The 21437-nt window shown below is 40.7% G+C and overlaps 1 protein-coding gene across 1 annotated transcript in view; it reads left to right on the top strand.

Annotated features, from left to right (window-relative positions):
* Positions 1-20913, top strand: part of susd6 (sushi domain containing 6) — a 31274-nt gene extending 10361 nt beyond the window's left edge. Inside the window, exons 3-7 of the mRNA XM_026143175.1 lie at positions 15664-15861; positions 16368-16562; positions 16692-16830; positions 17572-18044; positions 18510-20913. Coding sequence (XP_025998960.1) covers positions 15664-15861; positions 16368-16562; positions 16692-16830; positions 17572-18044; positions 18510-18535 — 1031 coding nt within the window. The 3' untranslated portion in view covers positions 18536-20913. The remainder of the gene's footprint in view (positions 1-15663; positions 15862-16367; positions 16563-16691; positions 16831-17571; positions 18045-18509) is intronic.
* Positions 20914-21437: the final 524 nt, after the last annotated feature.

Raw genomic sequence — 21437 nt, 5'->3', positions numbered from 1 at the left:
TTAACCGTTTGAATGTGCTTTGCCTGTCTTTGGTTCCTTTAACACGTCCGGGAAAAGCTTTAAGCGCCTGTATTTTCGGCCTCATGTTCTTTCTGGAAAAGGTCAGGAGAACAATTTCTTGTAACTGCTAATACAGCCTGTTAGAAAGTAGTTGCAAAGCCTTCAGAGTCTAGGTATTTTTAAAACTGGCTATGTCTTGTCTCTTGTCATGTCTTTTATATCTGTCGTTCAGCTGTTCATTGTAAACAAGATTACCAGAAGGTTATCTTCTGGGTTAATGTAAATGGCTCTCTGGGATTTGTGTTTGTGATTGCTTCACATGATTACATTTGCGTTTATGATTCTCGACATTCTTCCCAAAGTAGCAACATACTAAACAAAACATCCTATTCATTGAAGCAGGGTGCCAGTAAACAAACATGGCTACGAAGCAGCACCTTGGGTTTTGTGTATGCAAAGGATAAATAGCATCAGTCTGGAGGATTTTCAGGGCACAGTGCAAACGCTGCTTGTTTCATGTCTTTTCTGAGTCTATCTGACATCCCACTATGCTAGCTCCACAGAGCTCAGTTCCTAATATGGTGTCAATTCCTAACAGTAAGCCTTTGTGGTTTGTTTCAGAGGAAGTGAGCCCAGACAGTGAGTCAGAAGTGAAAGAGCAAAGATGGAAGCTCAGAGGGTCTATTCACATAACTGCATGCTGCGTGTTTTCTGCTCTAAATGTGTTGTGTATCAAGAGCCAGAAAGGCTATAACTTTCCCAGTCAAATAGATAAATATTGCCCCCCCCCCAAAAAAAAGAAAGAAAATTATCCTCTGAAGTTGAGTTAAAGCTGTACATGAAAGCACTAGCAAGGACCAGAAACAAGCCCGCTGTGTGCTCTGTGTGGTGGTGACATTAATGTATGTTCATGTGTGAGAAAAGGAAACGGCTCTCCAGGGCTCTGGGAAAAAAAAGTATAGGATAAAGAAAGTGGTGGAGGGAAGAGGGAATGAGAGCAGGACAGGGTCCAGAGGGCTGCATTTTTAATTTCCTTTGTAATTTGTGTTTTTAACAGTCAATTGTTGTGCATTCATGGAGTAAATACATTTTTCTCTGCCTCATCAAGAGCTATTGTGCTCATAAATCCATTTTTCTTGGCATGTCATAAATCAGTCCAACCCAAGGAACTTTTTTTCTTGAAGGCTCAGTTTTAAGTCTTAAAGAACAAGACTTGACAACTCTCCTCTCTCTATAATAATGGAGTAGACTCTAGTGGCTAACATAGCGTCATTGCTCTGACCACAGAGGAAAATATCTGAATGGGCCATGCCCTACTTCTTGCATCTTCAAACAGGATAAGTCTTTGAAACTTGTTGCTTTATGTAGCAACAAAATGGTGTGTGTGTGTGTGTGTGTAACAAAAAGACCACAGTGTGTGAGTCTCCTTCTACACTATTGGTTTCCAACCATCACAGAAAGTTTGCTAGATAGGCTGGGTTTACAAACAGTGCAGCCCAAGGGAGGGGGAACAATTGTTCCTATGCAATTAACTCTTCAGAAAAGCCCCCTAAAGTCCTGTTAGCAAGGCGGTTGCAGGCAGGCAGGAGTAATCCAACACACTGGCTACTGGCTCCTTACTGAAATGTGAGAACAAAGAAGGCTTTTAGCCCTCTATAGCCCAAATCACAGCAAGCTGCACCTCCCCTAGATCACCACTCAGCAATTAGAACTGCTAACTCAAGTCTGTGTGTGTATGTGACTGTGTGTAGAACACACTAGAGCCTTTTTTTTATATGATGTCTCTCTTCTTCTCTCGCTCTCCTTCTCTCTCTTCCTCTATGTGTAAAGCCAGCCATTAGCCAGGTGAGACTGGAACCCATTAGCAGCAGTCTGGTCGAATGCAGCAGCCTTTCTCTTTCATTACCTGTGTGTTTATCACTTGAGCCATCAATCTCTGCTCTCATCTTGTGTCATTTAACAGCTCTACCAACCAATCAAGCCCTAAGGGGAAACTTTAAATGCCTCACCAGACAAAGAAATACTTCATGAAAACAGATGCTGCAGTGTGGACAGGTGATGCAAGACTATCTCATTCACTTTAAAGTGTTGACCAGACAGTTCCATTACTGGTACACATCCCAGATGGCCAGGATTATTGTTAGCTACACAGTGCTGCCTCCCAGCTTTTTGCCACTAAGCTTGTCACAATGTATGATTTACATTTTTTTCTTTAGTGTTTATCTGTATTTTAAATTTTCTTCCCATTGATTTTGGTGCAGTTTTTGGTTAACATGTATATTGTCCTGTCCTTAAGATGCTTGACTAGTCCTTTGCCATTGACAGATGTTTCATCATAAAGGTTAATGAATGTCAAACAAGGAAGTAGTGGTACAAGCGCACCACCAGTAATGTACAAAATGATAATGTACAAAATGTACACAAAGCTGCTTTTATAACATAACCTCATTCTTACTGGTTACACCTCAGGCTGATGTAGTGTGTGTTGTGTTAAAATCTATGCAGTTATCATGATTAAAACATGCCGCTTTGTTGTTTAAAGCTTTGGTTTTGGGCCTCTTTTCAAAAACTGAGAATCATTTTGAAGCAACATTAAGGCTGTGGAGAGGAGAGGCGGTTTGTAAATTGTTTTCCAGTGAGATGTGTGTGGTTGTCTGAAGCAGCAGGCAGTCATAATGATTTCCAAAGGGCCTCATCTGAGGGACCAGCCTGCTGAGTAGAGGACATCTCTGACTAATGAGCTGCTAAATATATCCCCCAGTCTCCTGTCTTGTGTTGCTTTTGCTTCTGCTTTTTTCTTTTTGTCATTTATTCACTCAATTTTTCTTAACGTGCATTAACTCCCAATGTTTTTGCCTACCTTTGTGAATTTCTGTTTTCTGTTTCATGTTTTTTTTGTTTGTTTGTTGTTGTTTTTTTTTTGGACTTTGCATTGTCAAGCTGCCACACCTTTATGTTAATCTCTTTCTGTCGTTGACTCTTTTTTTTCTATCGAAGTTCAGTCTCCTTTTTTTTCTGCCTTGTCTTTTTTCCCTCCTGTCTCGCCTTAACTTTGATGTGTGTTTTTCAGGCATACTGAAATGGTGTGGGCTGGGTTTTTTTTCCCTCCTTTTTTTTGTATCACACCGTTAGTCAACAGCAACATCCTGTTCAAACAAGTTCATCAGCTCACACATAAGGCTCCGAGCATCCCACACACATATGCTGAATCTGCCAATGGTTGAGACATCCAAGCTGTTTCAAACTGTGAGCAATCGTCATGAGCGCACATGACGTGGGTGCATCGTGCATCGTGAATGGTTTTCTGTGTAGCAGTATGGAAGGGTAAAATGGAACTCACACTTAATCTCATGAAAATGTCGGCAGGATCAAGCATTGCTGCAAAAGTGTTATCACTACTACAAATACTCTACATGGTTTAGGGAACGAAGCTGACCAGATTAGCTTTCACTGGACTAAGACAACTTATCTGTTCTGTTGTTGACTTGGACAGCAGCAGACAGTACAAACCGGTACACTGAGTCTTTACACATCTGCATGGAGCCTTGCACTACATGTTTGATAATGACCTTTATCTCATCAAGATCCTAGCTTAATGGAGGAACGGAAACTCTAGCTTGCCTTGAATATATGCAATGACTTTACAGTGTGCACAATCTGACACTGAGTTAACGTCGAGAAAAGTTCAGGAATTTGGTTTTAGTGATAGGGGCCAATGATCAGCTTTCTGCTGATTTGACCAACCCCCATAATATAATTGGAAAAACAATGTTATCTTGCTTTGTAGCTCAGTTGATCTCTGACACTGTTGGCAAATAAAGCTGCACTTCCTGTTGTTGCGTGTCAATGAGGCCTTCCAACGCATCGCCATTTGAAAGCTTTTACCATGAAGCAGAACAGCGGCTACAACTCCAAAACATAGAAAGATACTTGGCTATACAGAAATGTTTTTGTCCTTTTACCTCAGCAGTACCTCTTTTAATGGTACCTATCATGTTTCAGCCAAAACTGCAAAAGTGAAGTACATTGTAGATATGTGCAGTGTATGTTCAAGCCTCAACATGTGGAGCTGTGCCGAGGCAGTGAAAATGGGAGAATAATGCACTGCCTCGCCACACAAACCCTAACTGTTACCCTAACTGTTACTTCAGCTTTACTGCAACTCTTCCTTAATCTCCAGCTTTCATTTTAAAAAATCAACTGGTTTAATAACTAAATAACTTCTCCAAAGTGCATATTGGCTGCTCAAATACAGTCACTCTCATGCAGAAAAAATGGAAAGCAAGATAAAATTTGTCTGACAGATTTACTGTTATTGAGCCAAGGGGAAGGGCTGGGCTGTACATGTGCTATCCTGCTGCATGTGTACCGCTTGTTGTCATGGGTGGAGGTGCTGTACAGCTGTTTCTCTTTAACCAACTGAAATGCAGTTGGTTAAAGAGACTCTTATCTGATGTTCTTGCATAGAGAAATCAGAGAAATACCATCGCTTGATTTTGCACATGCTTTCAGTATTGAAAACGCTTCAGTATTATTTGTGTTTACTGTTTTGCAGGCCTGAGATGGGTTCTCACATAAAGCACATCCCCTTAGTCTCACCCTCTTGACACGGCTACTGACTTTGCAGTGAATGCATTGTACGAAACTTGGCTGTGGTCTCAGGAGAATGTCCCAATTACCAATCAGCATTTCCTGTCTATTTCTCATTATTTCGTGTTTCTTTTTCCTTCTTTTCTTTTGTCTTGTCTCATCGCTCAAACTTTAAACAGCCCATTAGTTGGAGTGTTGAGATATTTCGTGGCCAGTTGGCTTAGGTCCACTCTAATGCCCTCTGTGCTTATTACGTAATTTGTAAACAGCTCTCTGTGACAAACAGCAGCCAAATGGTGAAAGTGTTTGTTTATGCTACCCTGGAATCCATTTGGATAATTGTGTTAGCATTTACAGGAAGCCGGCTTGTGTATATCCTGAATATCATATTTTTGTATTTGCATATCTATTTGTATAGGTGTCTTCCATCTATCAGAGTCAAGAAATGTCTTTTAAAGTGCTTATTTTGTCTGACAAAGTGTGAGCCAGCACACTTAGATTTAGAAATTATGTGTTTTTTTGGCTCTTCATTTTCATGCAATGAATTTGCTAAATATGTTTAAATTGAACAGCTGGGGCTTGCATTTGTAGGCTGAAGTTATTACTACTAGTTGTTTATGTCGCTGCGCTGGAGTCCCACAATTTAGTTTTGATAATGTATTTGGCACATTTAAAAATAACTAGAAACTTGTGACACTCTTAATGACTGGAGGCTTGGCTAACTTCTAAATATGAACAATTATTCTATTGTTTGTAAATGACTTATTTGTTGTTCATTGTTTTGTGCTTCCTCTTTGTGCTCTCATTCACAGTGCTAAAATGTAGTGTGGGTAAAGTTGCCCTCCTGGCCGCAGGGCCATTCAGGCTTTGAGTTTTATAACATAGCCGTTCATGTCCATAAATGGCTATGTTTTAGGTCTACCCAGCAGTATAAACTGTACTTTGTAATTGCCTTATGATGATACAATAGTTATCTCTCCTTCTCTTTCTGGACCACTTACTAATAATAAAATCAACCTGCGTTTCTCGCTTGAAACTCTGTTGTTTTGTTTTTACCCTTTTTTCAAGCTATTATGTTTCTATATTCTTAGAAATACATCATTTTATATTCAGTGTTTTCCATCAGGGATGTTTGGCCAAAGAAATCAATTTAAAACTAAAGACGAGACTGGAATCATTTTGTATTTATCGCTGTTTCATACGAGCCTGGAATTTTTTGGTCGTGAATCATTTTTGTCTGTGTTGAATACAGGCAGGAACATCTTTGCTTTATTACTCTATTCAGTAGGACTGACAGTAAGTGGAGATGTCATTATCAAGTTTATATTGCCCCTGATGTGTATGCAGTTTCTGAAATAGTTAGCCTCTGACATACTGAACACAATTCATTGCTTGCTAATATGTGAATTTAAAGTGCTGGCTGCTGTTTCTTTGTAACAGTTGTATCTCTGATTAGGAGATAAGGTTGCCTATGCTATACACAGAACAAACAAAGGGTATAAATGGATCAGGCTTTACAGTAAATAGTCTATCGGAAAGTGTCTGGATTGTTCCCCGGGAAACCTTATGAGAAAATTAACTGATCGTTACAGCAGAGTAAACAGACTTGCAGTGTTTCTTCTTAGATTTGCCACAGACATCCTTTGACGTTCTTAGCTTGTTATTAAGAGTGTTTGGTAACAGTTTAAGGTTTTATGCTGAAGAAACATGAAACGGTGTATTGTCAGCTAAGTATGTTAAGTATATGGGCCAACTGTTACAAAAAATGTGAGGCACACATGGACAAGAAACAGCATACCACTTCTATCAGCAGAGCAGGCTGCAAGTGTTAAGAGGTGACACACACTCATGCTTGATGCCATTTGTCCACCCTCTCGGTGACTTGCTCAAGCAGTTGCTCTGTCTTCGTCCAGTTGGACTTCATTACGTTGGTGGTAAAAGCGAGGCTGCAACAGTGACTGCATTGTCTGAGTGTGGGTAACATTGTTTCTGTATTCCCTGCCTTTCTCTTTTTGACAGGTATAGGATACCATAATCCTGTATTACCCGATGTTGACATAACAGAAGTAAACATTTATTGTTCTTGCTAAGTCTTCCAGTGCTCTGCAGTACGACTGCTCCATTTATTCGTGCTTTCCCTCTAGCCCAGAGGTGTCAAACTCATTTCAGTTCATGGGTCAACACGGTGCAATTTGATCTCAGAGGAGCCAGACAAGTAAAATGAGTGCATTAAAAAATCCCTTCCTTTCATTGAAAAGATGTATAAGTTACTTGTGAAACCACTGAGATTTAATGAGCCATTCATTCACAAAACACCCTGAAATCTCTTAATAAAAATAAGTGCAGTTTTGTCAGTATGTCTCAGATTACAAAGCTGTTCAGTGGAATACACTGAACCCTTTGGCCATATGTTGGACATCTCTAGCTCTAGCCAGTGTGTTGTCTGTAATAAACTTGTGTCCTGTGCTTTTGCAGTGAACCTGTTAATGAAACAGCTCACGCAGGACTGAAAGGATGAGTTGGCCAGAAAAGAGCAGCCAGCTGCAGATTGAGCTTATGTCACGAGCACGAGTTTTATATAACATTTCTTTGCTATTATATCTCGTACACTGCTCTCAGCAGTGGCTCTGCTACTATTAAAACACCAGCATGCCAGCTCTGGTGAGCAGGGTTGGTGATTTCACCCTGACTTTCACCTTCAACAAATGTTCCAGGCTCAGCATTCATACCTCTTCAGGCTGTTAAGCTCACACTGTTGAAATATGATCAACCCACAGTTGCACTGACACTGCTTTGGTTAGGGGGGGGGGGGTGTGTGTGTGTGTGTGTGTGTGTGTGTGTGTGTGTGTGTGTGTGTGTGTGCCTGAACACATGCACGTGTATGTAGAAGGGGTCCCACACACTCTTTTGTTTTCCTCTGAAAGCTGAGAAGAAGGAATGTCTGCCTCCCAGCTGTCCTCAGCAATGAGGGTAACAGCAGAGCGAAGGGGGAGCTCACTATTCGCCTCCTCTAACATCCTCCCATCTGTTACATGGAGGCTGAGAGTGAGTGTGTGTCTGTATGTTGAGGTCACACAATAGGGGTACTCCCCCTTGCCCTTACCCTTAGTCGCCTTGGCCTCTCATGCATATTTAACCCTTTAGATGCAAAGTTGTCTGTTGCCCTATTCAGAGGCACGCTGCTTAAATCTGTCACTGTGCCCCATCCCTCAATGAGCAGGAACAATGGGATGTATTGGCAGCACACGTGGCTTGCTAAATGCATTGCAACAGCAGGGGGGTAATGGGTGTGGAGGGGGAGGGGGAGGATGCCTCTACCTGCTTAGAGGCGATGCAGCGTGGGTTAGTTGCTCTGGGGTGCAGCTGCAGGAAGATAAGTGGCGACTGGATGGCTAAGTTTTCTGCAAAATGCTCCTTTGGAGGCTGGCAGCTGTTTGACTCATGTTTTCTGGCAAGTTTCCTGTTTACCCTACAAATGACAACGTTGGCTTTGGCAGCAGTGTAGATAACCAATAGTGGTTGGCCTTGGAGAAAAACAAGTATAGCCTGACTGATGCTGGATCAGGGGATGGGGGTCGGGGGAAGCTGTGTTTATACATAGGGAGTAAAAATTCAGATTCTGATTGATATTTACACATCCAACCCCTTATCCAACTTAGGATTGGCCACCAGCTAAAAATAGACGTGCGCGTGTGTTATGAGATTCAGCCAAAGTAGCTTTAGTTTTTATCGACAATAAGGTTGATAACAGAAGTAGTGAAGATGATGCTGTCGTTGATTATAGTGGAGCTGGAGTCTCTTCAGAGGGAAACAAATAGACAGCGCTGCAACTCACAGTTTTCTCGAGCTAACAATAGCAACGCTCGTTACTATAAACACAATCAAAGCCTTTGAGGCGAGGAAAACTGATCTAGTTCTGGACAAATGTTAGCTTGGACAGCTCTCACCACAGGGATAAAATGTATGTGCAAGACACCTTGTGATATACCTGCAACCTCTGCTTACATAGTGAGTAGACTGCTTGTATTTGTGAGTACTCAGGCTATTGTATAAAGGCAACATCACCTCCCTTTTCTTCATCCTCCACCTCCCTCCTTTCTTATGTTCTTCCATCTTCCAGTTAAAGCTCAAGACATTGATCAGCAGCACCTTAAAAAATGTGTTTCATGCTTTTAGATTTCAGCTGTGTTTGAAATTTATTCCAATGCTACAGTAATAGAAGTTCACTGTTTTTTTTTTTAAATATTTTTTTCTTTAGTTTCATTTCCAATATTTTTTCTTTTTCATTTTTTGTGCTCTTTCTTTCTCTTTAAGCCCAGCCTTTACATATTCTAAGTGGAGTATGATTTGAGTAGGACTGTGTGTTTCAGTGTATCAGGGTTTTTAGTACAACAGGACACTGCTATTATCTGTCGCTCACATAACAAGCATCGGATGTTACATATCACCCACCTAGGTCGGCGTACTCGTTGTGTCACTGTATACTGTGTGAGATGTCTCTCTGCTTTGCTTGAATGTGTGTGAAAGAATAAGTATTACACATAGGATGTTGTGTCACATTATGCAGAAGCAATGACTCATCTAATAACTTCTAGTTTCGTGCCTACATGACCAAATTATGAAATGCTTTCACTGTCATGACTTCACAATAATAGGGTTTTTCCCAACATGTGGAAACCACTAAAGATGTGTTATCCTCCCACCAGATGAAAATAACCAAGACGCTGAAAATTTTTTGACCTTTTTAAGTGGAGTTTAATTTACTAAAGCATGGAATACATTTGATTAGCAAATGGCCAAAAATGCCAGGAAAATACACAGACTTCTGTTGCGTAAGGCACCCTAGACCAATTGATGTAATTATGTGCAGACCAGTCATGTTTATGAGGTCCATTATAAACCAGGAAAAATCTTTTACAAATACCAAATTTGGTAAAGTCAAAACTTTTACTGACCAGTTTTCTGTCAGTAATCATTTTAGTAATATTTTTACTTTTGGTAGACCTTTCACAATGACCACACTGTCAATTTTTTATTCTTTTTGGATATTTAAAATGAATCATAACAGATTTTACCAATGGTAGAAATGAGTTGGCGAGACCACTAATTCTTTCCAATGCTACCCTCAACACAGGCTCTGGTGTACTGTACTGTACTCTAATAACAACAGCTTGGCTAAAAATCCCACGGATTAGCAGGAGAGACAGGGGAACGTGGCAAAAAACAAAAAAACACCCATCCCAAAAATGACAGCAACGTCGTCAGAAACAACAACAACAGAGGACTTGGAGGGAGGCCGAAAAATGAACAAAAACATATTTACACAGCCAAAGAGAGCATCATCATCCCCTCGGTTTTGAGCTTAATCCAATGCACCCCCCCCCCCCCCCCCCCCCCCATAGCATATATCCATGCACACAAATTCCCTCGCTCCCTGACACACTTAAACATGCCCACTGGAAAACACACCCTCTTTTATGGCCCATTGTTGCATAGAACAACCAGACAGTTGGCTACAGAAGTCATCAGTATCTGATTTGCTTTAGAGCACACCCAGCTTGTAATGGAGGATAATTAGAAATTTAATTTGCTGGGGCAAAGAGGGCTCAAACCCTTTTTCCCACTTCTGTTTTCCTCAATCCATTCCCCACCCCCTCCAGCTCTTAGCAGACTGACTACCATCAGTAACAGATGGGAAAAGGGAGATATTCACAGCCCGTCCGACACTTTAGAGCAAGGCAGGCGATATTAACGCCCCCCGTGGTCTTAGTCTCCTAGAGCATAGCCTTAAGGCGCTGAATGTTGGGATTAGCATTCAGCCTCATGGGTGCCCTGTGTTTCCCCAACCTTTTAGCAACTAAGCTCTTTCGTCAGCTTACAACTGCGTTCTTAGATTTATTCTAATATTTTAACCTTTTCACATGTTTGTTTTATTTAACTCAATATGGTAAATGTTGGAGCATAATACTGCTGGGGTCTTCAGTGGATAATGAAGGCAAGGGGATAATCTGTTGGCCACATCCTTAAACACAAATGTATTTGTACAAATGTATTATTTTTTTTTGAAATTCTATAAGTGTGCTTTTTACACTTGTTCCTTCCACTGGCTTCTACAAGGCACTTGTGACTCTCCTTTAGTCATTGTTGTTTTTCGACATTTCTCAAAAACCTGCTCTCTTGAGCAAACTCTTAACATCAGACCAGCGAGAGAACAGCTTGTGTTTAACTGTGACTCATTCCCTTCTTCATAAGCACAAAACGTGGTGTGCTGAAATCCACTCTGGCATTGCTTAGTGCTTTAATCATTTTTCCTAGTGTGTGCTTTCAAAGCTAGTATTCAATTTAGGCTGAGAGGCTGATGGAAAAGGGGGAAACAGCAAGGTTATACATTATCTTTACCACTGCACCATCTCTGGGCACCAAACGAGTGTTTATTCTTTCCTTTAACAGCCTCTATCCGTTTTTGCTTGTCCGATCCATGGTGTGGTATGAACTGAAGACTCATCTCCCCATTGCTGTAGTGCAGAGCCTCTCCCTCACACTTATGACTGTTAGTTGACACTTACCTGCCGCAACATGTCTCATTGTGGATTGTGATTGCTCAGAGCCATCATGTTCCACGGTAATGACGTATTTCTGCGCTCTTCCTTCTCTCGCTCTTCCTCCCTTCTCCTCCTGTTCTGTTTATCTCATGATGAGTGCATATTCCTGTCAGTATTTTATGATTTTACTGCTTCTCGTTATTTTCTTTACCGCTTCTAAACGTCACCTCTATCTTCTTTGGTAATTTTCAGAAGTACTTCTTTTCCCCATCTGTGCTCTTTTTGCAGTTGAATATAATTATATATTTGACCCTCAGGTAGGCTCAAACTAGTTTTGACAAGTACAGTCCCATGAGGGTATGGGTTTAAGTCAAATTTCTTCACTGCTCCACTTCCTTTTGACGTTTCTTTATTTTCCAGATCTTTTTCATCATTTTCACTTTTTAAGCTGTCATCCATTTGAGTTTCTCTATTCCCAAAGGATCCAGTAAGGGAAAAAGTGCGTGTGTGTGCATGTGTATTTTACCCATACCTGAGTCCATGTTAGCACTATAATGCAACACAGAATTACTTTTATTATCACTTGAACAGCTAAGTAATTTCATAGCACCGTTTTAATAGTTTTGTCTTAAGCTTTATACGAGAACCTTCCTGAGACCAAAGCTGACATATTGAAAAAAAGATACATTTACAGTCTTTTCCACAAATTCTTACTTGTGTTGTTCAATCTGGGTAGATAATAGAGGTATCTGATGCTGTTTAAATCATCCTTACAATAGTACAGGGAACCACACTGTGTTCCTCTGCAGTTTGTAAAAATATTCTGGGCTGTTTCTGTCGTGACAAGCAAAGGCTTGTCACTGATTTTCTTTGTGAATGCTAGTCTTGGTGTAGCAGATGCAAATGAAAACTCCAATAATGGAACTCTCACAGAGCTCATATGCAGTTCAGGTTTTTCCTGCCTTGACTGAAAGCACTTAGCTTGCTGGGCTTCTTAATGGAGCAGAAGTTCCCACATTGCCATGCATTTCATTGCCTACGGGGTTCATTCAGACTGGCCTGACTTCAGTAAACTGTGTGACCTGAACAATCTAAGCCTGTCATTGGAACAGTTTCTTACTGCCCTGTCAGCTAACACCATGATCATGCAGGAGCCTTGTTGACTTACCAACAACATAAACAAAAGTGTATGTGCTTAAAGTTACAAGAAGAGCGAGCCTCTCATTCTTCACTCACAAGTATTATACATGATTTGAGATAAAGCCAGATTAAACTCATTCTCTGGTCTCTTCTGTGTTTTTCGGCTCATTATTTTTTATCAAGCAGCACATTTAAATACAGTATGCAGTCTGAACTCATTACTATAGAATAAAGAGAGAGAACAGAGGAAGCCTTTGTTGTAATAGGTTTAAGGTATTGGCATAGTGCATCTTTTTTTTTAAATCTGCATTTGTTGAAGAATAGCATTAACTCAACTTACATTAATATGCAGATGCATATTCAGATGCATTTGTATCTGAAGCAGTCCTGCAGATAAGAAAACATTCAAAAGAACAAAAGGATGAATGCAATTACCACTGATCTGTCTTCTGCACTGCTATTGACTACCTTGCAGTGCACCACAAAAGATCAAAACAGTGGCTAAAGGCTGTTGCCCCAAAATGCCCCCTCAGGCCTTTTTTTTGTTCCCTGCTGCCTTTCAGCCCAGGGTCATTAATTCATCACCTTACCACCTCCGTTACTACCATCCTTTACTCAGAGGTCCTTTAATCACCCACAAGCAGTTCAGGGACCGAGTCATGGTGTCAAATGGCATCCTGAAATAAGTGCAGACAGTGTTTGTATGTGTAGGAGAAAGCGTGACTGTGTGTGAGTGTGAACACTTGATACTACTTTAACACACAAAGCTTGGCATTTCTTGTAAGGAAACTCCAGCTCATTGTTAGGGTCTGATTATTACTGGTAATCTCTTTCAGTACATTAAGGCAGCTCTTTAAATATCTCTTTACAGATCCTGCCTATCAAAGCCAACATGTTTGTGTCTGTTTGGATTGTAGATTTTAATTTAGGTAGCTGCTGTAATCATGTTTTTGAACTTGAGATTCAGGATGGATCATCTAATTACATTTTGAGATGTGTGTTCTGTATTAAATCTGTGTACTATAGAAGCTAACTAGAGCATAATTAGTATTTGATTAAAAAACTAAGCAATCAAGAAAATGAATGTAGGAGCAATTATATTAAAACCAAATGAGAGGTTTCAGTAAAACCAAATGTGAAACATTTGTGTGTTTCTTTGTCTTACATCATCTTTGACTTTTGGAGACTTGACAGGGTGCAGCTGCTAATCTGGTGATATCATCTGTCCTTTTGGGAAACTTTAATCAGCATTTTTCAGGGTGCTATGTTCTAAATAGTTAGTTATTCAAGATAATAACAATGTTATCTTGAGCTTAAGCCATAATGAAAAATAATTGCTAGCTTCTGCTGATAAAATTAGATGATTTGAAAGTAAAGAGGGTTTAATGTCAACCTCATTATCTTCAATTTTATATCTAAAACTGTACTTATAATTTTAGAATATACATACAATAATGTTATGGTAACTGCATGTTTTGTTCTGCTCAAAACACCCAAACACACACACCCACGAGCTCAGGGTGTGCCTTGTTTCTGGGTGTTGACTTTGTGTGTGTGTGTGTGTGTGTGTGTGTGTGTGTGTGTGTGTGTGTGTGTGTGTGTGTGTGTGTGTGTGTGCGCGTGCGCATGTTTGTTGTGTATGAGTAGGCACTCGCACATTTAGAGTGTTTGCATTTAATCTTGTGCTGCCAGCTTAGAGCGGCATTTCTCTACGGAGATTACAGGATGTTCGAGGCACTGCTGTGGAAATAGTCTCTCTTTCAATCTCTATACACACACACACACACACACAAGAGGCAAGACAAAGTGCCTGTTTGTGGTGTTGGTGTGTTTGTTTATGTCAAGCAAGTGATAAAGCACTGCATTAGACCTTGGCTAATATGATTTTATAAGTACTCAGACCAGGGATTAAATAATGAGCCATATGGTCATTAGCGCTGATGGCATTATTAATGTTTTTGTGTTGAGTGTTTAATTTTACTTGTTAGTAAAAAAAAGCCACAACACAGTGTATAATTCAAATCAATAAATCAGACAAATATGATGTACGGATTAAAAGACAAAAAAAAATCCTTCACTTATTATGACAAAATTAATTTATACATTATTGCCCAAAGGGGTTTAAGTGTTTATTGGAAAAATACCCGACCTCCCTCCAAATGGGTCACATGGGTGGTAATAAAAATGTATGTGTATGATCCGCATATCTTTTTTCAGTTATACCGAAAGCAAAGTCAGTCTCCTGCTGTCTCAATTTACACAGGTGTTGCAATGTTGATGTCAGATCGGCTGGATTTACAGGCTCTGCTCTCGCCAGTACCAGCTCTTGTTGCCTGCATGTATTAACATGGCAGTGGGAGTGCAGCACAAATTCACTCTAACACGCACAAGACGCAAAGAGCAGTTGCCGTGTCACTGCAGTATGTATGTGTGATATATGGAGCACAGGAAGGTGGATCAAAGCTCGATTAACTTTAGGTCTTCTGACTCATCTTGTGTTTATTGGCTGGCTTAGAGCTTCAAGTCTGTCATTAGCACGGAGCAAATGAGCCTCGCTAAAGACTCTGTCTCTCTGCCAGACAGATAGAACCAATGTTAGCGTGGGCTGAAAACGGTTTAATGAACAGCAAATAATCAAGAGAAATTAGATCTGTATGAAGCTCCTTGTGACATTTTAATCCACTGTAGGCTCTTGAGGTATTCTCTAAGATGCACAGCACGGCTGTCTCCACCTAACTTGTCATGTTGATACAGTGCTTCTCTCTTGCTGTTGTAAAAGCAGCCTAGTTTCAAGTAACAATACCACAGAGCTTTAATTATAAGCTCAACCTGTCAATTTGACAGAGGCTCCCTCTGAAAAGTTGTTTGACCCTGTGGCAGTCGCCTGCAGGGGAGACCAAGATGCAGTTTATGTCAGAGTAATGAAAGGACAGCACTATATTCCAGCAGCATTAATCTACCACTAAAATTTTAGTCAACGGAAAATGGGTCCCTGTTAAACTTTGATGGAGTCGGACAGAACACAAACTGTTTAATTCATAAATTTGGCACAATAATGGTAAATTATTCTTCAGATAACCCAGCAACTTCTCAGTCAAACACTTCCTGTTTCCTTGTAAGCCCTATAAATTGGAAAATTCTACATGAATTGATCCTTAAGATGTACATCATTTCCAGAAGGAGTTTCAGCTTCATTTAGTTACATAATTTATAATCGCTTTATATGGATCAAGATCCCAAATTGGATGCTGGCCTGCAGCTGGCAGTTCCCTAAGTAAGTGAGGGGAAGAGTTCTCAGATCCTGTTTACGTCTTGCTCAGAAGAGGTTCTCCACTGACAACTTAAGCAGCCCACTAATAATTATTTCTTTGACTTGTTTTTGTATCTTCAGGTTGTCAGCACCCACCTGGTGTGCAGCACGGATACCTGCTGAACCAGACTGAATCCAACCGGGGCTCTTTCCCACCTGGCACTGTGTTAGTGTATGGCTGCGAGTCTGGATACATTGCCGAGTCTGGATCCAGATCCATCGTGTGTACCACTTCTGGAACCTGGTCCCAACAACTGCTACGCTGCATCAAAAACAATGGTAAATAAGCTTCAAACATGCAAATATACCTGTGATAAAGCAGACAAGCAATGCAATTTAGTGTTTTTAATGCGACTTCAAGTAGCGTACTGTCAATTTTGTGGTCAAAATCCACATTTTTAGCTGATTTTGCACATAAGAAAGGCACTTTTCTTTATGCTGATAAAACGCGCAAATTATTTTTTAATATTGCGTATGCACTTATGTAGGCAGGGCTGGGAGGATGTGTATGGATATTTGTATTGCTGTCATACATATTTGTATTTTATAGTTTATTTACTCTTAATGTCTTCCCTATAAGGCGACTTTTATTACTTCTAACATTGATCACGTGCTCATAAGAGACATGGCTGTACCAGATCTGAAGTGTCAGACCTCTTTAGAAAATTTAGCTTAATTCTGAGAACTCAAGCCAAAGGAATTAAATAAGTACACATGTAGTAAATAACAGTGAACACATTTTCAACAACAAACATAAAATCTCTATTGCCTGTCTCTCTCTCCAGTATGTTCACTCCCTACCCAACCAGAAAACGGGGGCTACCGTTGTCATCCGACTCACTGCAGCCCTCTGATTGAAGGCACCGTCATCGAGTACTTCTGCGCCGAGGGTTACGCTCTGAAGGGAGAGTACAAGTTCCTCACCTGTCGGAATGGCGAGTGGGACCGTCCCATGCAGATTAGCTGCCGACTCACAGAAGGTCTGCCATCTCAGCTAATCTCTGTTAGCTGTTATAGCTCTCTTCATGAGCATGCATAACCAGTTGCAGATATGTTAAAATCAGCAGATCACATTCTCACTTCCTCTACGTCTTGTTTTGTCCTCTCAGAGAAGGAACCGAGTTCTCCACTGGGTACACCTGCTCTGTCTATTGTGATAATCACAGCCGGCTCTGTGGCATTCGTCCTGCTTTTAGTGGTGCTGTTTGTTCTTGTACAACCAAAGCTCAAGTCTATTCATCACAACAGGTAAGACACATAAACTTTGCTGCAGTCTCACACCAGCAAATACTTCACGATAAAAAATTAGTTGGATATGTTGCTGATAACAAAAACGCCGCTTCTACGCAGTCGTGTAGTTTCTCAATCGACTGAAGGCATTTTTAGTTGTGGTTTCATAAATTTCAGGACCTTATGTAACATTTTAGAGGGTATTTTCTAAGACAATTGAATAAATTGTGTTCATATCCTTGTTGCAAAACATAGTTGCTCATCTCTTCTTAATGGACTCCATTGTAAAGCTGGTTTCAGGGAAGTTGCTCCTCCGAAAACATCAATAAAATTGGCCAGTAAAGTGTGATTACTTGAAATGACATCAGGCTTTAGATTTAGTCACATTTTACAGCCCGGTAAAGACTTTTCAGCCTCTGTGTGGCTCTGTTTGTGTTTTGTTTGTTGAAAATATATATATCATATCAGTCTTACATGGAAACTTTCGGAAGCTTAACCTTTGTGCCATAAATGAACACAATCTTTCTGTGACACACCCATCATTCAGACGTTTTGGTTGGCTCGAATCATAAAAAGTTTATGTTTGACTAGTTGCGCAGGTTAGCATTTCTTGAATTCCTTAGTAATGAAACATAACCTATGTTATGAGTTACTGCCATCTGCGTAACTAACCAGCTGTGGTTTCAGCTTGAACATGGACTTGGTTTGGTGATTCACCTGGTTCACACTTTTCATTCTTTCTTCATGTCTGTTTATCAGGAGGGAGCAGGGTGTGTCGGGCCAAGCCAGCTCCATCATGGTGGAGGGTGTACAGGTGACCCTGCCCTCCTATGAAGAGGCAGTATATGGAAGCAGTGGACCATGTGGCCCTTCCGGTTCTCTTCCTCCTCCTTCTTCACCGCCGCCTCCAGTCCCTCCAGAGTCTAGAGTTCCTATTGTGCTCTCTGAGGGGCTTCCTCAGGGAGCCACAGGAGGTCAAAGCTCCAGGAGAACCCGCCACCACAGAGACTTAGACTTCTGTCTCCCATCCACCTCCTCTTCATCCTTCTCCTCCCGCCGTCATGCAGAGACGGTGTTGGTTCACCAGGCTCCCTCTTCCTCCTCTTCATCATCATGGATTACAGAGCACCCTGGGGGTGCATGCGCAGGTCCCCTACCTCTCCGTAGAGACTCTGACAGCAGCGACCAGCACAGCCTGCTTTCTGTCACCTCAACAGATGATTTTTGTGATGGTAAGACAATGCAGTCTGCTCATTTTTCTCTGATTTTTAAGTTGTAGCTGCATTGGTCTAACTGTGTTCATATATATTCCATAGACTGAGTTACAGCTAAGATTCTGAATAAAGACAGAGGAGCACTTTAGATTAAAAACTCAACCACTCTGCATTGGATTAAGTTTGTAAATTTAAATAACTGATTTTTTTCCCTTTTTTGTTTGTTTTTTTGTTTTTATAGAGGATAGCATTAAAAAGTAGCCAGTGTGACACCTGTGTAATATGTACATGGATTTTATTTTCCATAGAACATGTAAAGTGCATATCAAGGGCAAGAGTAGACAAGATCAAAAATGACAAATGAATAAAACTCAATATAAACTTTGATGTAATGTATTTTAAGTGTGATGGGTTGAGGACTGCACTAAGAATGACCCTAAAGGTATTGGTCATTTGTCATATGACTCTTCTCCTCTCCTGCAGATATTCCCCTGTTGAAGGAAGCATGAAGCCTGCTGGCCTGCTATCAGCATCAGCAGCAGAGCCCCTCTTTCCCTTTCTCACGCTGCTGGCCAGAACTGACTGTGGCTGTCAACCTTCTTCCCTGATCCTGCCCCACTGCAGCCAGCAGAGAAAAGACTAGAACTGTGCCCTTTCCCTATCACAGCCTCTTCTGCCATTGCTAGACATGCAGAGCAAAGCTGACAACCAATACCCATATTGCACTGTAAGGCAATTACGGAGCACCACAGGACCCACCTGCTGGATCAGACTAAAGATGAGCCAGACAAGCAGAGTGGTGCCAGTTTAAGTTAAATCCTGTAGATCCTGTGTATATGAGTAAAAAACATACCTGAGTCAAGGTTGTGTACTATAGGCTATGTATTACCATACACTTGCCTCTACCCAGATGTATTTCTCTATATTAACATTGCTAAAAGAGGCTTCTTCAGAGAAGGCTACAACAATCGAGACACGCCAGCTGCATCTGACACAACTGTGGATACAAAAAAAAAAGAACAAGAAGAAAAGGAAAAAAAAGTGTGATTTTCGCTCCTGATGCTGTCGGCACTCAGTCTTCCCGCCATACTTGAAAAGTTGTGAGTGATGCCTGAGTTCCTTGTGAATGCTGCATGTGGTTTTCAGTTGTTTGCTGTCACGGCACGGCGGCCTATTCTGAATGAAGCATGAAGCCTCCTCTCTGACTGTCTGCTTATCTGTGCATCCAGTTGGCGTCTAACGTGTGGATAAGTAGGAGTGACAACCACTTCACCAAATCACAACTATAAAAAGATCTGTTTCTTCTTTTTTTTTTTTTGTTCTTTTGCTCGCTGCACCCGGCATCTGGAAGCTGCTCCTTCTCTCAAATGAGTGGGATTAATTGGTGTTTTGGATCCACAACTTCGCTACACATCTTAGCTGTACAGGGAAAGAAAAACAAAATGCAACATTTTATCTGAGCTTAAGAGTGAGCTGTTATTGTTGTTGTTGTTGTTAAACAAGGTGATTGGGCACATGAGCCAAATTTAATTTCTTCCCATCGTATTTATTGCGTGGCGTGTGGCTCGGTTTGCTTTAAGTTGCTTGATTTTGAGTGCGTGTCTGTGCGTGTATGTTTATGTGCCAGCGAGGCCACAGAGAACATGTCCTCTTATTGGTTAGGCCTTGATACAGCCATTTCCTGATTTGCCTCCCTTCTGATCCGAGGCTGGCTTCACAATGTCCCTGTCAGTCACCATAGGAAAACATCCCTCCCAGCATTGAATAAGTCACATGAACAAACCAGCTTCACTTCGGGCGTCGAGTCCACAACACAATGTGTGTATTATTCATTCGCTCTCAAGCTAGAATAGTTATTATGTTCTGCTGAATGGCTGTAAAACACGGGCCTCCTCAGAGGAACTGGCTCATGCTCATCTTCACACTGAACTAAGGACTCTCCACTTTTGTGCATTATTGACACAAACTGCAACTGGTTGCAGTGAATTAAATAAGAGTTTTGTTATAAATATAAATATATACAGCACCCTGTCACATGTACTCACTCACCCCTCGAATGCCAAGTGCAAGCTTAAGAGAGAATCTTGTTATTCTGTTAGAAGTCATCCTCTGTTTTCGTTGCCACTTGAAAAGCTTAGGGGGTTGAGCTGGTCACCCTGACAACAGCATGACTGGGATGGATCCTCAGAGCTACTTTATAACCTTAACTGCCTGGGAAAAAAATACAATAACACAGCAACCTGTCTGAATTTCTATTCTCAGTTTTATTTTGACATTCGTTTGTCACGTCAATGGCTACATTATTAATGCAAACAGATGTTGCCTTAGACTTGTAAATGTTTTTTCTTTTTTTGATGTATAATCTTAAGCCTCTGCATTGGTTGCGCCACAATACTGCAACATGTTCTGTTTTCCCAATGGCCTTACTCTATTCTTTTCTATTCTATGCATAAAACTGTCTGTATATGTATCAATGAGTTTACTTTTGTTGTGGACACGACTAAATGAATGTCCATCCTTCTCTGTCCTCCCCTAGCTTTTCCAGCTACTGTGATGATGATGATGATGATGATGATGGTGATCCTTTAAGCACCTATGTTTTATTTGCCCTTGGCTTTCTCTTTTGTTACAGGGCATTAAAAAAAATTATGGTAAAGGGGAAAAAATTTAATTCATTTGCATTCAGAAGCACTGTTGTACAGTGTTGCTTCCCAGTTAGAAAAACATCTGGATTTTTGTTTGTTTCAATGCTTTCAGCTTTGGTTTTTCCTCTGTACATGGCAGTGGGTGTGAAGATAGTAATTTAATATTTGTATAAAGTTTAATTTAATTTTACAGTGTGTATATAACTTTCTAATTAAAGCTTTCTTTTGAATGTGTAAAGTGACCTGTCTCTTATTCATTGCCACATCGTGCTGGACCTACTCTGTGTTGCCGAATTTATGCACTTCCAGGAAAATATTGATCACATTCTCATGTCAAGACATTTCCAGTGCAATGTGTATCCGCTTGTGTTACTCGGAACATGATTCATTTTCCTTTGGACTGGAAAATGGAAGACCTGATTCTCGTTTTGCACATGGATGGCCAGCTCCAGTCTGAATGAATGCACAAGCAGACTTCCTAGAACCATATTTTTAAGCCTAACAGGGCTGTGCAGTGAATCAGATTTTTATTTAAATACAAGTCTAGCTTCCTGCAATTATTAAAACAAGATAATCAAGATGGAAATTTGGGGTGGGCGATATAAACGATATACAATAGAAATGATATAAATTTGGCCAACGATAGAGATTTTGACTATACCGCTCTATCACGATAGCGTATGTTGATGACGTCATCAAGCGGCGCCTGTTCTGGTCGAAAGCATTGCAGCGGCTACAACCATTATCATCTGCAAATTATGATGGG

This window comes from Astatotilapia calliptera, chromosome 15, assembly GCF_900246225.1.
Source record: "Astatotilapia calliptera chromosome 15, fAstCal1.2, whole genome shotgun sequence".
In the NCBI taxonomy this organism is placed as follows: domain Eukaryota; kingdom Metazoa; phylum Chordata; class Actinopteri; order Cichliformes; family Cichlidae; genus Astatotilapia; species Astatotilapia calliptera.
The sequence above is the reverse complement of the archived record's forward strand: the minus strand, read 5'-3'. Positions and strand labels throughout refer to the sequence as shown.